The sequence below is a fragment of the Ovis aries genome, chromosome 24, assembly GCF_016772045.2.
Source record: "Ovis aries strain OAR_USU_Benz2616 breed Rambouillet chromosome 24, ARS-UI_Ramb_v3.0, whole genome shotgun sequence".
NCBI classification, from domain to species: domain Eukaryota; kingdom Metazoa; phylum Chordata; class Mammalia; order Artiodactyla; family Bovidae; genus Ovis; species Ovis aries.
The window spans coordinates 34,757,590-34,785,075 of record NC_056077.1 but is presented as its reverse complement, the minus strand read 5'-3'; the positions used below and the strand labels follow the sequence as shown (position 1 = coordinate 34,785,075).

The 27,486-nt window shown below is 58.0% G+C and overlaps 1 protein-coding gene across 1 annotated transcript in view; it reads right to left on the bottom strand.

Moving 5' to 3' along the window:
• Window positions 1-3,494: 3,494 nt before the first annotated feature.
• The window catches only part of SRRM3 (serine/arginine repetitive matrix 3), a 53,691-nt gene continuing 29,699 nt past the window's right edge, over window positions 3,495-27,486 (bottom strand). The window contains exons 4-15 of the mRNA XM_027961474.3: window positions 22,881-23,009; window positions 22,677-22,757; window positions 22,239-22,268; window positions 21,706-21,768; window positions 21,567-21,602; window positions 19,484-19,534; window positions 18,816-18,920; window positions 18,073-18,250; window positions 7,651-8,006; window positions 6,866-7,081; window positions 6,641-6,778; window positions 3,495-5,043 (exon numbers count right to left, since the gene is read on the bottom strand). Of these exons, the coding sequence (XP_027817275.1) occupies window positions 4,818-5,043; window positions 6,641-6,778; window positions 6,866-7,081; window positions 7,651-8,006; window positions 18,073-18,250; window positions 18,816-18,920; window positions 19,484-19,534; window positions 21,567-21,602; window positions 21,706-21,768; window positions 22,239-22,268; window positions 22,677-22,757; window positions 22,881-23,009 (1,609 nt within the window). The 3' untranslated portion in view covers window positions 3,495-4,817. The remainder of the gene's footprint in view (window positions 5,044-6,640; window positions 6,779-6,865; window positions 7,082-7,650; window positions 8,007-18,072; window positions 18,251-18,815; window positions 18,921-19,483; window positions 19,535-21,566; window positions 21,603-21,705; window positions 21,769-22,238; window positions 22,269-22,676; window positions 22,758-22,880; window positions 23,010-27,486) is intronic.

Genomic DNA, 27,486 nt, shown 5'->3' with positions numbered 1-27,486 from the left:
GATATGGAATTCAAGTTTCCTGTTTTCCTGCCTGCCTTCCAGTGTTTTTCCCTTTTCCCAAGGTCAGAGCAGAAGAGTGCAGGCTCAACCCTCTGGGGGAGGGATGGCAGGGGAGCAGGAGGGGGTGGGGTACCTCCCTGTCCTTTTCAGGAGAACAGGTGCCAAGTATCCAGCGAAGTGCTGAGGACGAGAGCTTCGGGCTTTCAGGCTGACAGGGACCCTCCCCCAGGGATCTCGCCTCTCAGTCCTGGCCAGTTTTGTATCCCTTCTGGCCCGGGACCAACCTGCAGTTTTTTCCCTTCTCTCTGTCGCCCTCTAGGGGTCTTCTTGCTGCCACCTCGCCGTTTGTCGCCACCCTCCCCTACAGTGGCCGAACCCCTCATTTCTCAGTTCCCTTGTTCACCCCTCTACTCATTCAACAAACATCGCAAGGGTGCCTGTTTGGGGGATGCCAAGATAAGAAGGCATGGCCTGGGCTCCAGAAGCTCACAGATGTAGGGTGAGCGAGACACGCCAAGAAATAACTGCATCAACAGTTTGATGCTCTGGGACTTCCTTGGTGGCTCAGAGTTAAAGAATCTGCCTCCTGATGCGAGGGACTCGGGTTTGATTCCTGGTCAGGGAATTAAGATCCCACGTGCCTCAGGGCACCTAAGCCTGCAAGTTGAAACTACTCAGCATAGACAGTCTCTGGGCTCTGCAACATGAGAAGTCCCCAAGGTGCAATGAGAAGCCTTAGCACTGGGGCTGGTGGACCGCAGATGGGGAGAGAGCAGAAATGAGCCGGTCATGTTGCACAGTCCAAGGTCAATGGGCAACACCCCCAGCACTGAGCAGGACATCCCTAGAGTGATGAGGAGGCTGCACTGAGTTTCAGCAACCCCTGTCGAACCCACAGGTGTTTCTGGATCAGATCACCCTCCATCCAAAGGTCCTGGTCACTCATCCCATTTTGCAGATGAGGAAAATGTGCAGGTCAGAGATGGGGGCTCTAGCCAAGATACAAGCTGGGAGCTGGCCTCGAGTCGGGGGTCTGGAGTACAGGGACCACCAGTAGAGGACTGAGCTCACAAGGCCGAGAGGGCACATGGTCCCCCAGCTAGTGGCTGGTGCAGCTGGGTGAGGGCACCCTGTCTGCCCTGGCCCTGCGTTCCCCCTGGGCTGTCACCTCCCCCCTGTGGTCAGCAGAACAGAGGCCCCCAAAGAAGTCCTATTGGAGAAGGAAATGGCAACCCACTCGAGTATTCTTGCCTGGAAAAGTCCATGGACAGAGGAGTCTCATGGGCTGCCGTCCATGGGGTCGCAAAGAGTCGGACGCAACTGAGTGACTAAACAATAACAGTGCCGCAGCAAAGACCCAGCGCTGCCAAAACCAAAAACCAAAAAGCCCAAATTGCCTGATGCCCTAAAGGCAGGGACAGACCAAGGCTGGAGGAAACCAGGGGGAGTGAGTGGCCACTGCAGCTGGCAATCAGGAAGTCTCCTTGGAGGAGGAGGCAGCTGAGCTGGACCTAAACCGGGAGCTCCTAGGGAACTGGAGGACAGGGCATGTGGGGGGCCGAGGGACCCTCCAGGGAGGAGGGTCTGCTGGATTCCAGGAAAGGGATGGGAGGATGGCAGTTTCAGGGGCCATTTGGAATGCCTTCCAAGCCCTATGCCTGGTAGACATGGTCCTGGGATCCTCGGGGTGGGGAGTTCTGCTTCATTAATTCCAGTACTGGGTCCTCAGAGCACACAGTAGGTGTTCAGTAAGCCTGTTGGGAGGAGTGAGGGAAAGGTCAGATTGGCATTTTAGATGTGGTGGGAGGGGCAGGCAGGGATAGAAGGGGCAGGCCAGCTAGTGAGGAGGTGGGCATGGGAGGCAGGGTGGTGGGGAGAGGCCAGGAGCCGGGGGTAGGGTAGAAAAGGGAGTGGTACTGCCTGGTCACAGCCTGGCTGTGGGGTGTGGACGAGGAAGGCTGGGCAGGGAGGGCAGGGAAGGGGGAAGGCAGAGGGGCAGGGGCAGCTGGGTGGGAGACAGGCTGGACTTGCGTGCTCACCTTCAGGCTGTTTCATGCCCCGCCTGCCCCCTCCAAAAGAGTGGCATCTCTAAAGTAGGACCAAGTCTGCTTTCCCTGTAGCCCCAACCCCTGCCTGAAGCCCAGTTCTTGCTGGACCGGTGTAAAGGGTTAAGGAGATCACCAGTGCTTCTTTGAACAGCTTCCTCAGATCAGAAACAGAGCCAGTGGCCAAAGGCCTCCTCAGGTGCCCCTTCCAGCCTGAGGGAAAAGAAACTAGAGAGGGGTCACGTGTGGACAGAGCCGTAGGCTTCAGAGCACGGCAACCCCTCCTCGGGTCTGCAGCCCAGACCAGACCCAGGGCATCTCCTGTGCGGGGCCCTAAAGGACTGCAGAATGTCTGAGATACCAGGCTGCCTGCAGATGCGGGCGTGATGGCCTCCTTTCAGATTCCCAAAGAGCAGCTGATTCAAAGCAAGGTTAGACTCTGTCACTCTAAGAGGAGAAGGAAGATGAGCAGAATGTGTGTGTTTAAATCTACATAAAAGAATCTGCCTGCCATAATGCGGGAGACCTGGGTTCGATCCCTGGGTTGGGAAGATCCCCTGGAGAAGGGAATGGCAATCCACTCCAGTATTCTATCCTGGAGAATCCATGGACAGAGGAGCCTGACGGGCTACAGTCCATGGGGTGGCAGAGTCGGACACGACTGAGTGACTAACACATACAAGTAAAAGAAATAAATACAATGTGAGTAGCTGTTAAAAACAACAGCAAAAAGCCACACCAAGCTCTCCCTTTTCAATCCCCATCCTAGCCTCCAGCCAGGGCTGGACACACAGTGTTTTCTGTAAGTGGCCACCCATGGGTGACTTGCTATATGGCAGGCAGGCCCTGTGCCAAGCACTTTCAGGACAATATCTCCCCTTTCGGCTTCCTCCCAGCCCCGAGTGGAGCCTGGATTCAGAGCCAGTGTTGTTCTGAGCTGTGTTCCAGCTGTTCTGAACATCCCACCTGTAAGGAAGGTCCTGCATGTGGACCCTGCTTCCCCATTCACTGCTGAAGTGAGGCCAGGTATTGGGGGGTCGGGGAAACAGGGGTGTTCAAAGCCCACAGGGCGGGTCTTCCCTGGTGGTAAAGTGGATGACACTCCATGCTCCCAATGCTGGGGGCCCAGGTTCCATCCCTGGTCAGGCTACTTAGATCCCACATGCCACAACTAAAATCCGGAGCAGCCAAATTAAAAAAAAAAAAAAAATTAAAAAAACAAAGCCCACAGGGCCTCCAGTCTGAGAGGAAGAAGGCCTTTTGGGGGCCCTGTTTTTCTCCCCACCGATCTGCAGACTCATGCATGGAAGCAAGAGGTGGAGGTGCTGCACCCTGGTTCCTCGGTGCCCGCTCTTCTCCTGGGTCCCTCTCATTTCTCAGAGGGAAGGACCCCAGGACCCCCCTTTCCCTCCCTGCACTCCCCAGGTACTCAAATCCACAGAGGCCTGGTCTCACCACCTGCCATCTGGGCTCCAAGTGTTTATTATTTAGAGTCCAATTTCTATCCGCACCGCGGAGAAGGAAGGGGAAATGGGGGGGGGGTGAGGTGGGGGGAGGAAACCCGGATCAGACCCCAGACCCCTCCCCCAACTGGAGCCCAGGGCATCTGCCCTGTTGGGCCAAGGAAGACTTTGTGAGATCCCTGAGGGCCCCGGGAGGAGGGGGCTGGGAGCAGCAGGAGAGGGCTGGGGGCTCACTGCTTCCCCATCCGTCCGTCCGTCCGTCCGTGCCCCAGGCCACCGCCCTCAATCTAGAGTCTACCCTTCCTTCAAAGGGCTGTAGCACCCCTCTCTGGGAGAGGAGGGACAAGTGCTCCCCCGGCTCCCTGCTCTCGTGGGCATGCCCTGGAGTGCACATTATCCTACGCCCGCGCCATCTGGCCCAGGTTCCAGCCACTGGGCACGCCGGGACTCCGGAGCCTGCTCAGTCCTCCCACTGCACTGCTTTCCCCCCGCAGGCTCCTCCTCTATCCCCCCTTCTCCCTTCCACCTCCTGACCGGGACCCCATTTGATCTCAGGGTCAGAGGCAGCTGGGGTCTGTAGGGCCCACCTTGGGTCACACAGACGGCCTGGCTGGTGAAGCCCTGGCCCAGAAGAGCACAGGGCAACGGCTGGAGGGGAGAGCCTGACCTGGAGAGGTGGGACCAAGGGTGAGCTCCCTGGGCCTGTGGGCTAAGGCTCAGGGCCCCCACCGAGTCTGGGCACTCTTGGGCCAGGGAAGGGGTTTGCGGAGGCCATGGGGCCAGCCTCTAGCCTGCAGCTAGGGTCCTCCTGCAGCCAGCTCAGAAGGAAGGGGTTCCCCAGCCTGGAGGGTGGTGCACCAAGGGTTAGGCCGTTCCTCCTTCTGTCTAACTTAGCTCCCGCCTGCTGTCCCACTCCGTGTCCGCCCAGAGGTGGAGAGGAACTGAGGGCCCTAGGGAGTGGCAGGGGAGGCTCCCAGGTCTGGCACTTTTAACAGGGTGTCCCTGGCTCCACTGGACTGAGGTCCTCAGCCTGGTGAGCTGGCATCAAGCAGGAAAGGGTGATGATCCCTGTGTTCGAAACGGCTCTTTGTTCCCTGGACTGCGTAGGTGAGCAGGAGGTGGGGTGGGGACCCTCCAGAAGCAGCAGAATCCAGCTCCTCTTTGTCTTCAGGGCACCCACCACCCTCAAGGTCTTCCCCGGTTCCGGGACCTCTTTGTAGCAGTGGGGTGCAGGCCCCACCGCCTCCCACGGCTCCTGGAGCCCTCGCCTTGCCCTGTGCCAGAGGGCATGAGGCTGGGTTCGCTGGGCTCAGAAGCCCCCACTCTCTGAGCTGCTCCGGCTGTGGTAGCTGGGAGTGGGGCTCTGGGAGGGACTTCGTGTGCGGCTGCGGGTCCGACTGCGGCTGCTGTAGCTTCCGTGGCTGTGGCCGGGGCTGGGGCTGTGGCTGGGGCTCCGGCTGGAGTAGTCACTGCTCAGGCAGCTGGAGGAGGACGAGGGGCTGGGTCGGTAGTAGGGGATGGGACGCTTCCGGGCACTGCCGGGAGGGAAAAGCCGATTACAGGCCATTAGGGGCCCTGAGCTCTGCCAGTCCTGGGCCCTCACTCTGGCTCTGAGCCCATCCCCATCAGTGGCCAGGGCTTGCCGGCCTCAGTTTCCCCTGATCTCCACCTTGGAATTCTCCCCGCCTCCACCTCCACCTCTGCCCCCACAGGATGAGACAGGCAGTGGTTCCTAGCCAATTTCATGTTGATCGCTTTGTTTTTCCTGCAGGGAAAGGGGACCAAGTCTCTGCTTGATTGAAGCAGGTGCTTGATAAATATTTGTTGAATAAACGATACTTTTAAATATAGTCAACTCACATCAGCCAAGCTAAGCAGCAGCTTCTGTGCCTGGGAGGGTTTGTGAATACAGCTGAGTCCTGCTTCTTTGTTCCCCCAAAGAATTGAGGATTTTGGTTTTCAAGTCACTCAGAGGGAACAGGAGGAGGCCCCTGGCCACTGCTGCCCAGGCCCAAGGCCCTGGCCCAAGGCCCCCTGCCTCCCAGCCCCCCACACCTTACTCCACTACCTCCCCCTGGCCCGGAGTTAGTCTGAAGCCAGGAGACTGTGACCCAGAGGAAAGAAAATAGAGTTAAGGAGGCGACAGCGCCCCACTGCGTGGGGTTAATTCTGAGAAAGAAAACATGTATAAGTTAGTTGGCAGGGGAGGAGGAGGCAGCCTGGGAGCGGGCAGGAGTGGGTGCCAGGTGGAAGGCGTGGAGGTCTAGCTGTCTTAGGGCACCCGGCTTATGTGGGTATCTACTGGGGGGGTATCCCAAGCCTGGCAGGCTGGCCTCTAGCTCTGATAGGAGAACTGAAGCCCAGAGAGGCAGGCTTATCTCCTAAGGCTGCCCAGCAAGGCCAGAGCAGAGGCGGCCTCAGCATTTTGCCTGTGGTCCTTTACCCCATGTCAGGGACCTGGGGCTGCAGAGTGATTTCCACAAATGCAGACCATCCTCTCACCTGGAGACCCAGGCCCAGAGCCCCAGTCCTGACAGACTGTGTGGGCACACTGGGAGGGATTGGCTTCTCTCTCAACTGCCCCAGAGACCAGACTGCTGTTGCCCCCTCCTCTAAATTCCCCCATGGGGTGGGGGCTGCTGAGAAGTGAGCAGAAAGGGTTAGTGGGAAAAGGAGAGGCAGACAGACAGCTGAATAGAGCCAGTCAGCTCACATGGATATCTCCCCTGCGGCCTGTGGAGAGGGGGTCCACCCGGCCCCCAGGCTGGCCACAGGCCACTCAGCAGGCTGGACCTTAAGATGAAGGAGAGAAGGAGAGAGACATCATTGCCAGGAGGTGAATGAGGGGCGGGAAGGAGGAGGGAGGGGCTCCAACAGGGATGGCTGGAACCTTCCAGAGCCGAACTCCTTGCCTGCTGCTGTCCCCAGACCGAGTACCGGCCCCTCCCCTCCAGGCCTCCCAGACGGCTTCCCGTCCGGAGGCCTCCCTCCTCCCGAGCCTGCCCCAGTCTTCGGGTCCTACCCCACCATTTCCCTTCCCCAACCCCCACCTTCTCTCCTCCGGCGCCCCCCTACCCGGCCCTGCACCAGGTTCAGTGGGTGGGGGAGCCCCGTGGTCCGGCCCCTGCCTACCTGGTGATGCGCCGCGGCTCCATGAAGCTGGGCGAGTCCCGGCGCCGTTTGCGGATGGGCGAGTAGCTGCGGGAGCGGCGCCGGGCGCGGGCGGCCTCGGCCTCGGCGTGCCTCGCGCGGCTTTCCCCGTCCTTGTCCCTGCGGGGCCCGGCCCGGGGTGAGCGACGCGGCCCGGCCGCCCCCGTCCGGTCCCGCCGCCGCCGCCACCCCTGGACCCGCACTTACCGACCCAGGGTTTTCTTGGGCGACGGCGAGCGGCTGGGGCTGCGGGCCCTCTTCTCCGCCGAGCGCGATCGGGATTTGGAGGGCGAGCGGCTGGAGCTCCAGGAGCGCGGGTGCGGGTCCGGGCTGCGCGACGAGCTCCTCCCCTCGGGCCCGCCGTGCCTGCCCGGGGACGGCGAGGTGCTGGCGGGCCGGGCGCGCGGGGCTCGCTCCTTGGCCCTGGAGGAGGGGGCACGGCGACAGGAGGGGGACTCTCAGCTGGCAGAGAGTGGGCCCTGAGCAGGGGAGGGGGGCCTCGGGTGACAGGAAAGGGAGTGAGGGGGCCCCCTGGAAGGGAAAGGTCTTGGGAAGGTAAGGGGTTCTATGGGGTTGGCGAGGGGACGGGGGTGGTGTTGGGGGAGGGGCAGGGAGTGGGTTCCAGGAAGAGGGAGGGGGGCTCTGCTGCGGGGAGAGGAAATCAGTGAGGAAGAGGCCTTTCCGTGCCGTCGAGGGAGAGTGATCTTGGGGTTGGAGGGGCTCGTAAGGAAGGAGGGTTTGCTAGCGTGGGAATGGGGCCTGGATTTTAGCGGGGAGATGGGGAAAGAGGTCTGCTTGGGGGAGGAGGGAGGGAGGGGGAACTCAGTGCGTGGGGAGGGAGGACCACCAGGGAGGGGGGAGGGCTCCGTCGGAGGAGGGTGATCCGCGGGGTGGGGGGAACTCGGTGCACGGAGAATGACGGGGGCGAGGGCCTGGTGGGCAGAGGGGCTGACGGGAGTAAGTGCTCAGTGCGGGGAGGGGAGCCCGCTCACCGTTTCCCGTGCCCGCCGTGGCCTCGCTCGGAGCCGGGCTCGGGCCCGGGGCCGGGGGCGCCGCCGCCCGAGTCGCTGCTGGAGCGGGCCCTGCTGAGCGAGCGCGACGAGCCCCGGGGCGGCGCGGGCCGGGCGCGCCGGCGGCCCCTGCGGCGGGGCGCGGACGCCGAGGACCGCGATCGCCGCCTCCGCCGCCGCCGCCGCCGCCTCCTGGCCGCCCCGCCCGCCGCGCGGCCTCCTCTGCCCCGCGACGACGGCGCCGAGCGCGGGCTCGGGCTCTCCTTCCCCCGCGCGGGCGGCGTGGCTGCGCCGGCCTCCGCCTGGTCGCGGGCCCTGGGCGAGGGCGAGCTGGGCTTCTGACGGGGAGAGAGGCAGAGAGGGCACGGAGCGGGGTGGAGAGGGGACGGGGCGGGGGCGACAGGGGCGGGCAGAGACGGGGCAGAGACGGAGAGTCCAGAGGGGGGCAGACAGAGCCGAGCAGAGAGGAAAGAGACGGGGAAGAGGTTAGCGCAGCAGAGAGAAAGAAGAGGACAGACGGAGAGGGCAGATCCAGAGGAGGAACCAGAGAGGGCGAAGGGGGAGAGAGCGGGCGGGTGGGGTGGGGGGAGAGAAGGAGAGGGAGCTTTCACCGGGCCCGGGCCGGGGGCCTGCCAGTCCCGGAGCATCGCACACACGGTTCCCCGCGCCTGCCCTGCCTCTGCCTCTCCTGAGTGTCCACCTTCTGGCCTCAACAGTGCAGCTCATGCAAGGTTCTCGGCATGCAGAACACAAGAGGGACGGAGCGGTGGGGGCTGAGGGGGGGCTGACAGGGAGGGGCATCCAGGACGGGCACCGGGTGGGGGCTGGCATTGCCCCCGCCCCTCGACGGGATGGAGGATCCCGGCAGAGAGAAGAGAGAGGGCGGGCACCGGGGAGGCCGGGCCAGGGCCAGCCCACCAGGCCAGGCCGCCCAACGCGTGGGGGTGGGTGTGGGGGGGTGTGGGATGGGGGGGCACACGGCACACAGATGGGGTGGGGGCGGGTCGGGACAACTGAACTCAAAACTGAACCGAAGAAAGGGAGGAAAAACAGAAATTTAAAAAAAAAAATCCACAAATGTCATTAGATACCAAAAATCAAAAACAATGTCTGAACTCCTGGGGAACTGACATTTTTCTGTTAACATTTTTTTTCTTTCTTTGTTTTCCGACCCTGCAGAGATCTGTGGAGCTGTCAGTAGCACCCGACTGTCTTTCTGTTTCTCTCTTTTCTTTTCCTTTTTCTTTTTTTTTAAGTTCTGATTTTTTAAGTCCCTCTTGGTTAACGTCCACTTACCAATAAAGTGGCACTTCCTCCTTTAGTAGGTAAGATGTGTAAGAGAAGGGAAAAGTGTGGTAGCGTAAGTTCATCATTAGATTCACAAAAATGCAAGAGAGATAGAGAGAGAGAGAGAGAAACGCAACCACCCCATTCTAGGCCGGGAGGAGGCCACGCCGCCTCTGGAGGAAGGATGGGCAGCGCCTGGCTCCTTGCGCCTGTGCCCAGGGGTCACCTCTGGAGTGACCACTGGATAGAGATGTGGAATGTATTTTCTGAAAGTGGACTCAGGACACAAGGATCGGGCTATGGAAAACCGGAAAGGGCCCTGGCTGGGAAGCAGGGCTCTGAGAGCCTGCCACTACTGACCTCACTGAGTGACCTTGGCCAAGTCACTTGCCCGATCTGGGCCTCAGTCTCCCATCCACAAAATGACAGGGCCAGACTTTGCTTCTGGCTGTCCCTTCCAGAGCAAATGTTCCAGGATTCCCTGACTCCCCTTTCCATCCCCCTCCCTCCGCAGAACTGACCCTTCCTCCTGTCCTTGGGCTTCCGGCCAGTAACAGTTGATTGTACTTGTCTGTGAGTCTGTCTGTCCCTCATTCCTCCCCATCCCTCAGTCACCAGCACCAACTTGACTCTGAGCACCTTCAGGGCCAATCTGGTGTAGGAGTCAGCTTTGTAACCTCGGTTGTTTTTTTTTTTTTTTTTTTTTGCTGTACCACACTGAGCAGCATGTGGGATCTTAATTCCACAACCAGGGATCAAACCTGCACCCTGTGCATTGGAAGTGCAGGATCTTAACTACTTAACCAGGGAAGTCCCCTATAACCTCAGTTTTTATCACAGCACTTGGCATCTAATAGGGCCTCAATACGAGTTACTGAGGAAGGAAGTCAGGCCCTTACATGGGCCAGGGCCCAATCAGGGAGTCCTGGGAAAGGGGCAGGCTCTGGGCCAAGCTCCTTTGGCAGCCTCTTTGGAAGAAAAAGCAAAACCAGCTGCCACGTCTCAGGGCACCTTGCTGCCAGGGACCGGAAGGAGTGTGGCTTCCTTGGTATGGTCCTGGATACTTCCGGATGGAGGCAGTGTCGGGGGTTGGGGGTGTCAAGACCTCTCTGTGCAAGCATGAACCCACTGACCAAGAAGTTAGCCCCACTTGGGGCAGGGTGTAGCTAGCTCGTGATTGGTGGGTGCAGCAGTCAGTGAACACCAGCCATAGCGGGGAAAGCAACTGTTCAAAGCCCAATGGGCCATGAAGCCCAGAGTCTCTGTTTAGAGCAGAGGCAGGCATAGGCAGGCAGAGTGGATATCACTGGGGACTGGGGTGCCCCTTGAGCACCCTGACCTTCCTGATCACCAGCTCACCTCTGCTGGGAGAGAGGGAGACTGGAGTGTTCGGCCATGGCCCCTCTGAAATGGCAGTCCGCTCTCAGTAGACATCACCAGGAGACCTTCGTCTCTTCTAACACAGACCCCCCTCCTCCCCAGCGCCCAAGCTCTCAGAACTAGGTTCTGTTATCCAGCATCCTTTTCCTTCCAGAGGAGGCAAATGAGAAAGACGTCTCCAGGATCCTAACCACTAAGGTCCAGGCCCCTGAACCAGACCCCAGCATGGATCTGGATGCCTTCCGCTTAGCATGTCTTGAAGTCCAAGCTCTTCCCCACTTCCCTCTCACCTCCTTCAAGGCAAATGGCTGCCAGAGGCCAAGATGACACTAACTGGCAAGGTGAAACACCTTGGGATTAGCTCTGATTTGAGTTTGTTACGAAACCTTAAGGAAGTGATCAACTCTGAGAACCTCAGTTTCTCTGTTGGTATCACGGGGGATAAGTGGATCTTTGCTTGGTAGGCCTGTACAGGGGTTGAGAGGTTCTCTTCAGAGGTCGACTGACTCATGGTCCCTTTACAGATGAATAGGGTCTGAGCAGGGCAGGAAGGCCTGGGGCCCCATGAGGTATCACCCAAGTACCCAGATGGAAGAGGATATGAGGAAGGCTGTGACGGACAGGGTAGCAGATAGCACCTCCCTGGGGAGACTTCTAGAGCCTGTCTCACCCTGATCCACCCATGCCTCCAGAAGCCAGGGATAAAGAATCACCCTGATCCTGCCAGAGGGTAAGCCTCATCCCCAGTTGGGCTCTCATTCTTCCCAGGAGTCTAGGGACATCCAAGTCCAGACACCATGGAACTTCACAGCTGGACAGAACTGATGGCCAAGGACCTCCAAACATCTCCAGGAGCCTGCTCTTAGGGACTCTTGTCCCTTCTTGCCTCTTTCCCCTTCACTTTCTTTCCCACAGCATGGCTGCTGCTGTTGCTGCTGAGTCGCTTCAGTCGTGTCCAACTCTGTGCAGCCCACCAGGCTCCGCCGTCCCTGGGATTCTTCAGGCAACAGCATGGCTAATTCCTATCAGTCCTCTACCCTAGCTCAAGGCTGCTCCCTCCAGGAAGCCTCTCTTGATCCTCACCCTGAGTTGGGTACTCTCCTCTATGATCCCACAGATCCTTGTTCCTTCCCTCGGTGTGGACTGAGCCAGGCTGTGCCAGGGCTGGGGGTACCATGACCAGCAGGAACTAGCTCCTTATCCATGGTTCATCTCTTCCCTTGCATCGTTCTGAGTGATCTTTGTCAGTCCTCCGGCCTGGCAGGTGGGGGCTGTGAACCCAGGTCTGCCTGCCTCTCCCTGGCATGGATGCCCAGATCGGGCCTGGCATGGAGGAGGATCAGCAGGTGCTGGCCTAATGTGTGCATGCAGGAATGAAGGACCTCACCTGCCTCTGAGCCTTGCTCTCAGGAGCCTCTCTGCTCCTTGGTACCACTTGCTACTTGCCATCTTTTGCTTATTATGCAAGACATTTTTGTGGGGGAAAGACAAGAATAGTAAGGGAGAGGGCGCTCACCTGATCCTGGTATCCTTTAGGGCAAGAACAAGTGAGCATCTGAAACCATTACCCCCTCTAACTCAGCATCTGAAAATCCCATTTCAGGAGCTCTGGTCACATTGGACACTCCTCGAAGGTGAGGCCTCCACCCTCCCATGAGGGTGGGACAGAGTCTCCTCCAGCGGAACAACAGTGCTTTCTCCCTCCCCGAGCAGTTTCCTTCTCTGCCCTCCAGCACCACCCAGGAATGAGGGCGACCTCCCCAGGACCTACTTTTGGGCCAAACATGGGGGTGGGAAGGAGAGGATGAATAGGCAGCCTTTCTCTTGTCAAAAGCTCAGGATGGAGCCCTGCTGAGGCCTCCCAAGGGCTGTGATATCAAACTTCTGCAGCAGCTCCCAGGTGGGAGAGGAAACAGTGTCAAGGGCAGGTATGGGGAGGGGAGGCCCCTGAGGACCAACTGCTGATGTGTATCCTCCGCGTGCCTGCATGTGCACTGAGCTGGGAGTCCCAGGTCCCCAGATCGAGGCCTAGTTCTGCCTCAGCATCTCAGGGGGACCCTGGCCCTTGTTGACTGTCCGTTCTGGGTCATCTGCACTGGAGCACTGCATTTAGCTCAAATCTGGAAGAATGGAAGGACGCTGGGGGACTGAGGGAGCCCCGGTCTGGTTGGGTTATGGTCCAGGCAGTGGGCAGGTGAGCTGAGTGTCATCCTCTCCATCTCTCAGATTGCCCCACAGAGACTTAGCCAAGCAGCCATCTTATTGTGTACTTCCGGCACCTGTTCCTGGCCAGCTGGCATTACCCCTGAAGTTCAACTACCATTTAACACCTGAAAGATACAGCAGGGAGGCAGTTCAGCCCTGATGCCAGCTACCACCCCAGAGTCTGTGGCTCCCTGCTAAAGCTCCACCTGCCGCCAGGGCAGGACCGAAGGGGCCCAGCAGGGCCTGGAGGGTGGGACAGAGCTGTTTCCTTAGGACTGACCTCAGCTGGAACTTCTTCCAGGATCTGGAGGCCAACAGGCCCAGCACAGACCCCCTCCAACATTGCTTATTGCCCAGGGTGGCTCCGGGGATGGGCAGGGGTGAAGGGTCAGGGGCTTAACAGCTACTCCAGAAAACAGAAATCAAGTTGGCTCGACCGCAGCATACAATTCAGGAAGGGAACACAAACTCAGAATGCTAAACCACACAGAAATGCATTTGGACAACAAAATGAGAAAGAGAGAGGGCCATGAGGGAGGGGCTGGGGGCGGGATGGAGAAGAAGAAGGGGAAGGTGGGAAAGGAGGGTAGAATGAACCAGAAAAGCTGTGGGGGGGGGGGGGGGGGGGTGAAAAGTCAAGAAAACTAAACGACAAACCAGGAAACACAGCTTTGCAGCTCATTTGGAGAAAATGCAAGTTACAAATGAGTAGTCACTAAAAGAAAGAAAGAAAATGGGAGGGGAGAAAAACCAACCAGAGCGAGATCGAGAGATTGAGAGAGAAAGAAAACCACATTCAAACCAAGCAGAGTGGCGGGGCTTATCTGGAGATGGGAGCGGCGCACAGCGGAGCCAGAATACCTACCTTCTCAGTGGTCAGGGACGGGAATGCAATAATAAAAGAGAAAAGAAGGTCTCCGCACTGGGAATGCAGAATCCGGGAAGACAGAGACGCTAAGCTGTGCTCCCCCTCTGAATCGCACGGGGCAGCCTTGCGGCTTTCGGCTTTTGGTCTAGTCCCAGGGATGGGAGTGAGATCCTGCCCAGCCATTTCTGTTTGCTTTTTTTTTAAACCCACACACTCCAAGAGTCAACCTTTCCTTAACTCTTTAAACAACAGAAAACCTCCAGAGGGCATGCAGGAAGCAGCTGATGGGAACAGAACCACTGCACGGTGAAGGAAGGGCTGGCAGCGTATGGGGAGGGAGGCCCAAGTCAGGGGCGAGAGGTGGTGAGGAAGAGACAGAGAGACACACATAGAGACAGACAGACCAAGAGACACAGAGAAACAAGGGCAGAAGGAAACACAGACAGAGGGGGGAAGACAGAGGGGAAGGTGGACCCACACAGACGAGAAAAGCTGTTTAAACAAGGCCAATCAGAGTGGACTGATGGGGTGAAAGGGATCATGCATTTAAAAGGGAAGGCAACCACAGACTCAATTTGGAGGACTGGCTCAGCCTCAACTCCCCTTTACCCCTGGCTTCAGTATCATTTTTGCTGGCCCTGGTGGCTCAGACAGTAAAGTGTCTGTCTACAATGCAGGAGACCTGGGTTCAATCCCTGGGTCAGGAAGATCTGCTGGAGAAGGAAATGGCAATCCACTCCAGTACTATTGCCTGGAAAATCCCATGGACAGAGGAGCCTGGTGGGCTACAGTCCCTGGGGTCGCAAAGAGTCGGACACGACTGAGCGACTGCACTTTCACTTTCAGTATCATTTTACCAAAATTCATCCCTTCTGTCTTCTGGTTTCATCCTGGAAGAAATGCCAGGATGTCCCTTCCTATCCTGACTGCCCCCCTACAGCTATGATCACTGCTCTTTCCTGGGGGGAGGGGTAGGGTGGGACGGGGAGGCTGAGATGAGGCAGGTTGGGAGATCCACGGGCACCTTTTCTTGGAGTCACTCTAGGCCACCCATTGGATGATGAGACTTGAGCCTGAGGCAGAGGCCAGAGAGAGCCCGGGGGCCTTGCTCCCCAAGTCCTCTGCCATCCTCACCAAACAGCAAGGCTTCCCTCAACACTTTCGACACTAGGGGCAGGTGCAGCTGAGGCAGGGGACCCTGCTGCCTAAGGCTGCAAAGCCTGCAGCCTGTGTGTTGGGGAGGGCAGAGCTAGCAGGTATGTTCTTGGGGGTGGAGAGAGGCAGGTGAGATGGGATGGAAGGACTTGTCCCGTGAGGTCATCTTCCTCGTCTGTCCCACATAGCTTGCTTTGAGTCACTCCCTTCCCTTTCTGTGCCTGTTTATTTCCCCACATGTATGGGAACTGTGGGGGTGCGGGGCTCTGTGGGTCTCTGAGGCAGCAATCATGTAGGACTGGGCTGTGTAACGTTGGGCCCCCCATAGCCTGCTTTTGGTGCAGGCAGGCTCCCGTGCTGGGGAGCTGAGAGAGCTGGAAGCTGGCCTTGACACCTGTTGGGATCCCCAGGGAGGGAAGCAGGAGCTGAGACACCCAGCAGCCACCTCCCACATCCTCCTCCCCTTGCTCAGGGCTCCTTGAAGTGGGTTTTCTATTGACAACCCTCCCACATCTTGGCTGTGCCTGGGAATCTTGAGGTTAGAAGGCTGCAGTCTCCTTTTGGATCAACCTCTAAAAAGCGGTGTGACCTTGAGCTGGTCACTTGACCTCTCTGAGTCGCAGGGAACAATAAACCCTCTGGGGCTCAGCTCTGCCCTGGAATGGGACAACTAACAGATGTGTCAGGAGCTAGCACTCAGTCCAACCCAGGATGGACTTTTTCATTTGCCTGAGAGTATCTGGCTTTGCAACCCTCACCTGAATTAAATTCTATCGTGCGTCTTCAGCTCCCTGCTCCAGGGCCTCCTAAGGATCTGAGACCTGGAAGGAATGGAACTGAGAAAGTTCAGGGCTCTGGGAAGCAATGGATGATGACCTCTTGCCTTCCCTGTGTTTCTCAGCTTCTCACCAAGGTTCCTTATAGACTGAGACATGGACACACCATCTTTTGTTAATTTAAAAGCTGAAGCAGTTCCAGCTTATGCCCTGAGGTAGAGGGGAGGGCTGGTTGGTGCCCAAGGTTTGGCAGGAGCTGTTGGTAGTGGAGTCTTTTTTTTTTTTTTTAGGAGTTATCTTCCCTTTTAAATCCTGATTACAAAGGAAAAAAATATAGATATGTATATGACTAATGTTCACTTGAGATTCAAAAACCATCTCTGCATTAGAAGGAGCAATCCCCACAGTAACACACACAAAAGCAAAAGTCTAGAACAACATAGAAGATAGAGGAAAAAAACCCCGAGAGATGCTTTGCATTTCTGTACGTTACAAAATGAAAAAAAAGAAAGGAAATACGAATAAAAACAAAATAACAGGAAAAATTACATAAACTTCCCCACCCTCTCCCCTTGCCAGCTAAACAAGAAATGGAATCACAGTATTACCACGTTTCAAATGGGAGGCTAAAAAAAAACAAACAAAAACATAGACGGGGTTAAAAAACGGTGAGCTTTTTCTTTTCCCATTTGTTTCTCTCTCTTTCCTTTTTTTTTAAAGGTAGCATCCAAGAATATCAGCCCACCCTCGGGTACTTTTTCCCAAAGACATTTTTGGTTACTGGCCAAAGTCTGTGACCCCAGAGCCCACCTCACCTCCCTGGAATGAGAACTCATGTCATTTCACTCCTCCGAAAGGATGTGCAGGCAAGAGGGGATGAGGTTCGGGTGAGAGGCCTAGGATGTTCCGAAGTCCCAGACCTCCTAGGATGCAAGGGGTAGAGCGGATCTGGGGGGCATGCTTGGCGGGAAGAGTAACAAAGTGTTGTCTTCTAGAAAACTCCCAGGGCAGTGCCAACTTCCATGTTTGTTAGGGAGACAGGACTGGGGTGCTGCAGAGGCTTCCTCCCCACCGGAAGCTAGGCAGCCTTCCCTGATTGCCCTCTCCTGGGGTTTTACTTAATTGGCCATTATGTCTGCACAGGCCCTGGGCCCTTGCTGGCTGTTGTTTGGGCCTCCAGGGCGGGGGAGGCAGAAGGCCCTGATGGAGAGAACCTGCATTTCTGTGCTTGTCAGAAGATAGGAAGTTTCCTGGAGAAGGTGTCTGGGCCGCTGTGCTAATCCAGCTCTGTGCCCATGGGGTTGGGGATGGGGACGCTCTATGGGGTTTGCCCAAGTTGGACATCTCCTCTGCGGCCTGTGGCACCAGTCCCTGTCCTGGCCGCCCTCAGCTACCTCTGTGAGCCCTCTCCCCCAACCAAGACAGACCCAGGGACACAGGAGTGATCCTCCCCATGTGGCCCAATGAGGCCCTTTGGAGCCCAGGAGCCTGGCACCCTGTCCAGGTGGGACGGTTTCAAGACAGGGGATGTCCTTAAATAAAAATGATCCTGAGACTCAGAGCCTTTTGTCAGCTGCCTTGGCTTTCCTCGCGGAGGCCATAGGAGTAAGGGTGTTTGAGAAAAGAAAAGGAGTGAAAGGAAACAGCCAAAAATCAAAATGAAACTGACCAACACGTACATGTTTGCTGCTGAGACCTGAGGTCTGGGGAGGGACAGCCCCCACCGCCACTGAGGCTCCTAGGGGTAGCCTGCAGGTCTGGTGGGGGGGACCTGCTGGCCTACCCACCCCAAGTCCCTTGTGCCCATCCAGTGCCCCTGCCGGCACTGCAGTCCCCTTCTCCCTGTGGGGGGCTCCACCCTGGACTCTAAGATGGACAGACAAAAGGGGATGTGGGCCTCTGGGGGAACCTGGGAGAGCCTCCCACCCTGGCCCAGCCCATCCACCCAGCAAAGGCTTCTTCATCAGTCACCACACAGCCCCATGGGTCTCCCGGAGTCTGTGCACCTACTAGAAGTTGGGTGGGGACAGCACCTCTGAGGGAGACGTGTGTGTGGGGAGGTGCCTTAGGAAGGATGGGCCGAGGGAAGTGAAGCTGCAGGTTTGAGACCCTTGTCTAAGCAATGCCCTCGAAAGGACAAGTTTTCCCTGGAGCAGGGACTGCAGAAATGCAAGGGGACAGACGGGGGAGGGATCTGAGAGAGGCAGAGGGGCTGTGAGGGGGCTGAGGAAGGAAGGGCTCTCCAGAGGGGGAAAGGACTCGGTGGGGAGAGGGAGGCTCGGGGCGCCAGTGACGCCCGAGGTCGGGGTGTGGGGTGTGGGGGGGCGGTCCTGACTCTTGAACCTTGTATCCCAACTGCGACTCCTACCACAGCCCATGCCCCCTCCTACCCCCCCATACGCCTGCGGGAAGCGGGGCCGGAGGCCTGGGTTCCTTTTCAGCTCTTTACCCAACTGGCTGATGCCCCAGTGGTCAACCTGCTCTGGCCTTCAGTGTGCCAAGGTCAGGGGTGCAGACCTCCCTCACCCTGACACTAAGGCCAACTGGGCGAAACCACCCGGCCTTCCTGGCCGCTCTGGTGCGGGCAGGGCCCCAGGGAGGGGGGAGCGGCCGGCCCCCTCGCACTCACTGGCCCCTACCCCGCGGCGACCCGGTGCGACCCCGCTCCGCCCCCACCCCGCTCGGCGCAGCCCGCGCGGCGCGCGAACCCTCCGCAAAGCCAAGCGTACGTACATCGAGCGGGCTCTGCGCCGAGCCCGGGCGGCCCCCGTGCGCTCCGCTCCGCTGCCTGCTGCCGCCGTTCTGCTGGGGCGACCCCCATCCGCTGCCGCCGGATGGGGACGGCGACCGGCTCCCGCTGGACCGCTGGCTACCCGTCTTCCGCCCGTCGTCTCGGTGTTTGGGGCTTAGCCTGCATCGGGGGAGCCAGCGTGGGACTCCCGGTCTGCAAGCTCCCGACCCTCCCTCCTTCCTCCCGCACTCCCTCCCCTGCCCCCTCCCTTCGCCAGGAAACCCTTCCGGGGAGAGAGCAAGTTCCGAGCCCTCACATTGCCTTGGTCCCCAATCACAGTCGGGGGCGCCTTTGGGCAAGGGCAGTACCACCGTCCCATGTGGCGCTGGGACCCGCCCGCCGAAGCTGCAGATGTAAAAGGTGCGGGTTCGATCCGTGGGTGGGGAAGATCCCCTGGAGGAGGCCATGGCAACCCACTCCAGTCTCCTTGCCTGGAGAATCCCATGGACAGAAAAGCCTGGCAGGGCTATAGCGAAGCTATAGTCTATGGGGTCACAAAAAGTTGAACACGACGGAAGCGACCTAGCATATGCCCAGCACAGCTGTCCTAGTAAATTTACCCACTGATGCGGTTCCTGTCTGTCCACCAGTGCCACTAACCAGCCTTGGGGACTGCAGGCACCCTCCCTCCAGCAGAAAGGGAGCTCAGCCACCCCTTAGACCCCCCTGGTAGCCTGGCACCTACCTGCTGGGTGATCTGGAATTACTGTAATGGGAGGACAGGGAGGGGCTGTGGGAGCTGCCGCTGCTGTGACGATGGGACCTGCGGCCTGGGGACTCTGCGTGCGGCCTGGGAGAGAAATCGGCTGCCCTCATGGTCTGCCCCATCTCCCTGGGGGATCCCTGTGAAGGCCTGATGGAAGCCTCTGCTTCCATCCCTGACCCCCCTCATGTAGTTTACCCCTGCCCCCATAGCCCATGGGGGCCACCCCATACTCTCCCCTCCCATAACCTGCACCCCAAAACCTCCCTCTCCTCCCGTGGCCCCCATACCTCCCCCCCACATAGTCTCCTACAAAAATAACACAAGCCGTGCCCATCCTGGGTACAGAGCTAGTCCGTGTGGGTCATTTGTCAGTATTAGGAAAAAGGCGTCCTTCTCTCTAGGCAATCCCAGCCTCCCAGGATCTCATTCGGCCCTCAGCTGGTGTTCTTATGACTGCGATGGGGGCAGGGGTGGGGGGCACTCTCCGCTTCCTCTCTGGGTCTGAATTTTTCCATCTGGGCAGCAGGGACAAAAATGAGCTATCTTCAAGGGCCTGATTCTGTGATTCCAGAAGGCCAGGGCTCTTTTTTTGAGGAGGATGGGGGAGGGGCGGGCTGAGGGTCTGGAGAATGGGAGAGGGTACTCACCTTTTCCTCTCTTTGTTCTTTTCTTTTCGTTTGCTCTTGGGGCTTCGAGATCTACAGAAAGCAGAGACTACCGTGACAGCACAGCCTGAGCCGGAGCTGGCCCGGGGAGGGCGGGGCCTGGGAGCCCTGCAGCTGGGCTGTGTCCTGAGGTGTGCTCCTCTCTTGGGCTGGTGTGGACCCGCCCACCCCACCCCACTGCTTTGGTCCCTGTTACTCTGCAGGCCTTCTTCCCTCCTTCTCCTGTAAGCCCTGGCCTGGATCACCTTGTATCTGGGTCCCACTTCTGTTCCCCCCAGGAGTGCCACAGGAGATGTGACCCCGGCCCCAGAAGGAGGGGTGACCTGCCCTTTCCTTCTGGCATTGGTCTGGGGAGAGGCCCCTCTGATGAGTCGCCACGGTGAGGGTGGCCCCTCCAGACCTCATCTGTGACCCCGGGGCCCCAGGTTCCCTCGGACAGGTCTCTCTAGGGCAGAGTCCAGGCCTCCTGCCCCTCTGTCTTACGTGGTCCAGGCCTGGTGCCTAGGAAAGAAATGCTTTCCCCTGGGTTTGATGATCTTCCTGCTCTGGGATTACTCTTCTGGATCCTCTCCCATCTCATCCTGCTCTCTGGGGTGAGCCCCTCAGCCCAGCTCCTTCTGCCTTTGACCGAGATGGACCAAGAAGCTTCTGCTCAGGCTTCTAAGGTCTCACCCCTGTGGGTCTCTCAGCCCCACTCTCCTTGATGTCGCCAGACTCCTGCTCAATCCCTCTAGCCCTGAACACATGCCTCCTTCTGACCAGAAACAAGGTGATGCTAAGAAATGCCAGAATGTGTTTCACCTGAGAGCAGAGTGGGTCGGGGGCAGGCCCAGGATTCCAGAGGTTTGGGTTCTAGAACCCAAGCTTCCTGCTTTGGGCGGGGAGCCGGTCTGGCCTCAGATCATCTCTAGGTCCTTCCCAGGACTGACGGGAATGGGACAGAGGATCTATGCAAGCTGATGCTGACCACTGAGGGGCAGGAGGGGCCCCCATTGGCCCAGAAGGACTAGAGGAGGGCGGCAGGGGAGGAGGGAGATGGGAAACTGGGGGACTGGGAGAGCCAGGATTAGGTGCTGTTGTTTAGTCGCTCAGTCATGTCCCACTACTTTCTGATCCCATGGACTATAGCCCCCCAGCTTCTTTGTCCATGGAATGTTCTGGGCAAGAAGACTTGGAGTGGATTGCTATTTCCCTCTCCAGGGGATCTTCCCAACCCAGGGATCAAATCCACATCTCTGCATCTCCTGCAATGCAGGCAGATTCTTTTACCGCTGAGCCACCGGGGAAGCTCTGGGAGTAAGGTGTGGCCATGGGCAGATAGATGCTCACTGCCGGAAAGGAAACTGAGAACTCTGCCCCTCCTCAGGGGAGCTGCGGGTGGTGGGTCTGGCTACAATTCCAACAGTGGGGATGTGACTGCCCCACAGCCTCCTGCCCTCCGCGCTGAGTTTTATTCCACTTTCCACATGCCTGCCTCTACTTGGGTTCTGGCCTTACACCTCCTTCTCTGCAATCCGTCCTGAAAAAGTCACTGTCCTGCTGTCGTGCTCAGAGTCCCTTGCTGGCTCCCAGCCCCACAGAGTGGAGGTTTCACAGTCTGGCAATTAGGCCTGTTGGCGGCTGGCACCAGCCCCCCAGAAACTTCACATGCAGGCACAGCCCGCTTGCCCTGTCTCCTACTTACTGAGCCTTTCTACTTCAGGGAGATCCTTCTGCCTGCAGGCCCTTTCTCTGCGAATTTGGGGTCCTGATGTTTCTGCCTTCCTGACTGGCACCTCCACAGATATATCCTGTGGACACTGGACCAGTATACTGTGTTGTTTGGACATTCTTGGGGCTCCCAAGGCAAGGCTGACTCATGGGGCAAATGAGAGTTGCAATGGCCTTCCTCCTCCCCAACCCTCCAACGCTCTGTCTGGCTCTGGGGAGGAGTCCCTGGTGTGGGAAGATGGAGTGGACAGGACCCTGGCAACCCTCCTCGCATCGTGGCTTCCTCAGGCCCTGCAGGGGGGCCACTGGCCTCTGTCCATGTCCTCCTGCCCCGCCTCCACGGGGCGCCACTCACCTGTGCCGCCTCTTCCTCCGGGACCCAGATTCAGACCTGTAGGGCCACAGAAGGGTTCTCTTGAGCCCACACACAGCCTTGGTCATGGAGGGGGGCAGTCCCACGGAAGTAAGTGGAGGCCCCCGGGGACAGAGGGTACCTGTCTCGGCGGTGTTTCTTCACACTCTTCTTCTTCTTGCGAAGGGGTGAGGAGCTCCCACAGCTGCGGACATAATGACGGGGGTCGGGGGTGGGGGCTGTCTAGTGAACTGGGGCCCTGGGATGGGTGGGGGTGGCATGGTGGTGGAAATGGCTGGGGAAGCCTGGGCGCCTGGGGCCTTGAAGTTGAAAAGGGGATTCCAGGGCTTCAAGCCAACAGCCATCCTACAGCGAATCAAGGCCCTGAGGGTCCACTAGGTCCCTGAGAGAAGTTGATGGAGCTGCCTGTGTTGTCCCCTCGTCACCTTTCCAGCCCCCTGGGCACTGTGAGCCAGGACTGTTTCAAACCCAAAGGTTAGAGGCTCCAGTGATGGGATTTCTGGCCTCTGCGGAGAAGTGCTGGAACGTTGGCTGGTGCCCAGGCCCTGAGGTGCAGGCCTCCAGCCTCTGGGGAATGGCCTGGGACCCTCTCCCACCCAAAGACACCCTCTCCTGGCCCAGCCCATCCCTCCCTGCCCCACCCTCATCACTGACCTGCACTCAGAGTCTAGTCTCCTCTTTTTGCTGAGGGTGGGGCAGAAAGAGGGGGAGACAGACAATTGGATGGGATTAGTGTGGGCTCCAGACATTTGCCAGGGCCTCACTTAGGACAGGGGAGAAGGCGCATGTAGAGATGGGGAGCCATAGGTGACCCCAGCCGGGGGTGTGCTGGGAGGGTGCTGGGGACCAAGAGCAGGTGCTCCGAGGTGTGAGGCTGGGTCGTGGGCCTGAGCAATTCGGGGGTGGCTGGACATTGGGGTGGGTTGGGGAGGGGGAACTCAGTGGGGGAAAGGGCCTGGTGAAGGGAGGGGGCTCAGTGAGGGGCAGGGCCCACAGTGCTGGGTGTCAGAGCTCTGCCCGCCCAGGGATGGGCACCTGGGGGCCCCACTGCGCCCCTCCCACCGCCTCCAGCCCCGGGGGGGCGGCTCTCACCGGCTTCTCCGGTGGCCGCCTTTCTTTTTCTTCTTCTTCTTGGGAGGGGGCGACGCGGAACTGCTGGACCAGTGCTTGGTCCTGGGTGAGAAGGGGGACAGGGTGGGGCAGGGCGGGGGGGGGAGGGGAGTGGTGAGGGCAGAGGTGACGGGGGAGGGGCGGCCCCCATCCCACCCCCCATTCCCCGCCGCGGTGGGCGCTGACCTGTCCCCCCGGTGCCCGCGGTAGCAGGAGGCCGGGCAGTCGCAGTCCACCGGGCCGTCGTCCTCGTCGAAGGGCGCGTACTCCAGGCCCAGCTCGGTGCCCTCGATCAGCCGCGGGGTCTCCGCCACGCTGCCGGCGACAGGGACGCTCAGCACCTGCCGCCCGGCCGCCGCGCCTTCCCGCTGACCCGGGCAGCGAGGTGGGGATGGCCCCGACCCCTCGAAGGTCATCGGGGGTGGGGAGGGGATCTGGGGAACCACACCGGGAGCCTCCCTCACAGGGCGCCAGCCTCAGCGATGCTCTATTTTGTCCCCATCCTCAACCAACCAACGTGCCCTATTTTGCAAAAGAGAAAGAAGAGCACCGAGCCCTCCCCCCTCGCTTAGCCCCCCCTTCTAGGTTCTCACCCTCTGGGCGCCCCCTCCTCCTCAGTGAGGCCCCTCCCCTCGCTGAGGCCCCTCCCGACAAGGATTCTTTGTCCCTCGGTCCCCTTCATTGAGCCCCCCTGCACCCTTAACCCCAGAGGCCTCGTCCCGAGCCCCTTTCCCCTCCGCAGTCCCCCTTTTCCGCCACCGAGCCCGCTCTCTCTCTGAGGCCCTTCCCCCTCTCTGAGCTCCTGCGTCTCTGATGTCTGTCCTTCCTTAATCCCGCAGACCCTTCGCCCCCTCCCCGCCTCCCCCCAGCCGGGTCCTCCCTCCAGCCCCGCTGCCTCTCTGAAATATTCATAGCCTCTCCTCCTTCTCTCGGCAGCCTCCGGAGGCCTGGTGGCTCTTCTCCCGCTGCTGGGCTGTCATCAATCACTGCCCAGTGGCAGCGGGCGCCGGCCTCGGCACCCTGCCCGCCTCCGGGGCTCCCCATCCATCTTGCCGCACTCTCCCCTTCACTCCGCAGGGACCGCAGCATCTGGTCCCCGCTCCCGGGCTCAGGAGCCCCCAGCCATCTTCTGCCACCGATGGCTGTTCCCGGAGGGCACTTGGAGGAGCGGGTGCTTTGTCCTTAAAGGCTGCTGGGCTTAAGGCAAGGGTGGGAGCTTTGAAGCTGCACATGTGCCCTAATTATGCGCTGTCCCTGAGTCGCTGTGTGACCCAGTGCCTGTCACTCTTGCTCCCTCTCTGAGCCTCTTTCTTCAACAGGGGCATCCTAATTACCTTATAGGATGGTTATGACAATTCTCTGAAGTCCCGATGTGCGCACATTTGCTTTTTTACTGGACACGCCCAGAAACAGACCCTCCAAAGGCCCAGGTCCAGGGTAATGGCCCCTCATCTTCCATTTTTCATTCCTGCGCCGGCTCAGACAGTGCCCCTCCCAGATGGAGGCTCAGCCCTGGTTTTGCCAGGCTCATCCTTTTCCTGCCCAGAGTGAGGGAGGCCAGGGCTGGGATGGCAGAGCATTAAAGATGTGACATGAGCTTTGGATTCACACAGACAGGTCTGAATCCAGGCATGGCAGCGATCACTGAGCCTCTGGGTCCTTATCTATACAATGGGGTAAAGAATAGCCCAGCTTTGAGGAGAGGATTAAGTAGGAGTTTGGCTATGAAGCTCCTGACAGGAGGCCTGGCCTGCGACTGTGGTCTTCCGCATGGTCACCATTGCTAGACAGAGGAACCTCAGTCAGACACACACACCAACACCTCCTCTTCCAGGGAGAAAAGTGGTTTTGACACATGAAAGAGACTGGGCAAGATCACAGCTACAGGTGAGATTTTCAGGCACAAACTCCAGCAGAGCACCCACTTAGCAGTTCTTTGAAGACTGATTTTTGTATTTAAAAAAAAGAAAGAAAGAAGAATGTAACCCAAATTGGACAAGGTTCGATAGCCTTGAGGCCTGTGTCAAGAATGTCATTTGCTGGACTTCCCTGGTGGTTCAGTCTCCCTGCTCCCACTGCAGGGGGCACAGGTTTGATCCCTGGTCAGGGAACCAAGATCCCACATGCCTCACAGTGCGGGGGAAAAAAAAAAAAGAATGTTATTTGGATCCCAAACACCATCCTGGCCTTGGCAGCCTAGAAGTCACACAGGTGTTATGAGAGGTTTTTCTGGGGGGATGGACGGTCATGTCATTGCTCTGCTCCCTCAGAGCCAAACACCTGCACATCCCTTCATTCAAACCTCTCCTCTCTTCCCCATGCTCCTCTTCCTGAAGCCAGGGGCCTCCTACTTCCTGTCCCTTGAACTCCACAGCCTATCCCAGGGCCCATCATCCCCACACATAGCCCTCAGCCACACAAATGCCTGACACATACACCATAGACTTTGGCAAAACTTCAGGGCACCACAAACATTGTGTGGGTGAGCTGGTGGGAGGAGGGAACTTCCCTTGATCCTGACAGAAGGCAGGGAATCCTTTCTTGCCTCCTGACATCGAGCTGGGTTAGTCACTGAGTCCAGACCCTCGCTGGGCCCTCCTTATTGTGCTGGCTGCACTCCTAGACACGCCTTTCCTTTCTACCCCTGTGTCGGGGACAGGGCTCCCCACCCCTGCCCCGCCCCATCCTCCCTGCCTGAGACCTTATTGTTTGATCTCTCTTACTTTCCAGGCTTTTCTAAGAGGCTGACTTGGGATCTTTTATCTGCTGGAAGCATTGAAAGACAGGCATGGGGACTTCCCTAGTAGTCCAGTGGTTAAGACTCTGTGCTTCTAATGCAGGAGGGCCCAGGTTCAATCCCTGGTCACAGAACTAGAGGCCATATGATACAGCTAAGAATTTGCATGCTGCAGCTAAAAAAAAAAAAAAGGTCCTGTATGCTGCAATGAAGATCCCATGTGCTATAACTAAGACCCAATGTAGCCAAATAAATAAAAAAATTTTTAAAGACATAGACAGGCATAGAGGAGATGCATGTTTGGAGAGACATACAAGGTCTCAGAACCTTCTGGTAAGACTTGTCCTGGCAGTTCCAGTGATGTAAACAGACTTAGGCTGAGGCCTGTATTGCTGGTTTTGTGCAGCTGGTGCCAGCACATCCACTTTGCAGGCTCTCTCAGGGCCAGGACACTGGGTTCTCCTGTTCTGACCTTCCTGGCTCATTATAATATATATCATAAATAATGCCACTCATGAGAATGTTCTCTAATGTATAAATGGTTCTCCATGGTTCACATTCCACTCAGAACCAATTCCTGATTTAGAGAAATTGCATTCTCCCATTTCACAGATGAGAAAATTGAGGCCCCAGGGACGGAAAGAAATATCTATGGTTTGGGGACCTTTGATTAAGAATGCAAGTTCACCTAAGCAATTGACTTTGAGAGTTCATGTGCACACAGGCCGGCCCTGGACTCTACCGGCTGGGCTTCCTCACTGTGGATGTTAGCTCAGCCGTCCCCTTCCTGCTTTGTAGACACAGTTGTGAGTGTCTGCACTGAATTCTAGATTTATTTAGTGATTTCTGCTCTTAAGTTCACATTTGTTAGCAAGTTTACCCCTCACCACGTCTGTGGAATAGGCCAGGGAGGCCTTCTTTCCCAGCGACAGAACACACCGAGCCCCACAGAGCTGACCAAAGCAGGCCCAGCCAGAGTCCACTGCAGAGGGACCAAGGGCCAATCGGGGCTGAACCCAGCATCACCCGGGACACCTGCTGGACCGGCTGCTCCCGGGAAGGGCTCTGACCTAGGAAGAGATGCCTGTCACACGCTCTTCCTCCTGACAGCAGTTTCACTAATTAACTAGTTCTGTTTCCCTTTTGCCAGGAGCCTAATGGCCAATTGACAGATGACTGAGTTCACACAGGGGAGAAGGAGGCTTCCAGGCAAAGGGGAGGCCCTTTCTGCTCACAGCCTGGGTGCCAGGCCTACTGGGGCTGGGGGGAGGGGCAAAGGTGGCAGGAACAGAGATAAATCAGGCCTGGGGCCTCTCCTATAGCTCCTCATAGCACAGGACAAATATATGAGGCTCTTTGGAATGCCATGGACTGTAGCCCACCAGGATCCTCTGCCCATGGGATTCTCCAGGCAAGAATACTGGAATGGGTTGCTATTCCCTTCTCCAGGGGATCTTCCTGAACCAGAGGTCGAACCCAGGTCTCCTCCTTTGCAGGTGGATTCTTTATTGTCCCAGCCACCAAACAAACTGCTAACAAACTTGTCTTCTATGTCTTTAACATTTTAGTAGGATCCTGGGACCCTGCCAAGTCTATATTCTCCCCTGCTTCCAGAGCAGGAGTCCTCCTTGGAGGTTTGTGTTTCCACCCAGAGAGCAGGGAGCGTGTCTTTTTCTTTTTCCATCCCCACCTCATAGCACTAATACAGGGTTGGGTGTACAGCACAGACCCTCAAGGACATTTCTTCAGACGGTGGACATTGCAACCTTTCCGTGACCTCCTTCCCAACATGTCCTGGTTCTTAAATGCATTATTCATTCATTCAAGGAAAGAGAAGATCAGGACTACTGGAAAAGACTTGGAAGTCATCCACTAACAGGAGGGCATTCCAGCTGGGGATGGATGGGATCCCCAGGAAGAAGAGGGAAGGCAGACCTGAGGACCTAGCAGATCCTCGTGGGGAGCCAAGACCTGAGAAGTGGGCAGGAGGAAGGGAGGGGCAGAAAGCCATCAGAGGGGCAGGAAGACAGTCACAAAGGGCTGACTCTTGGAAGC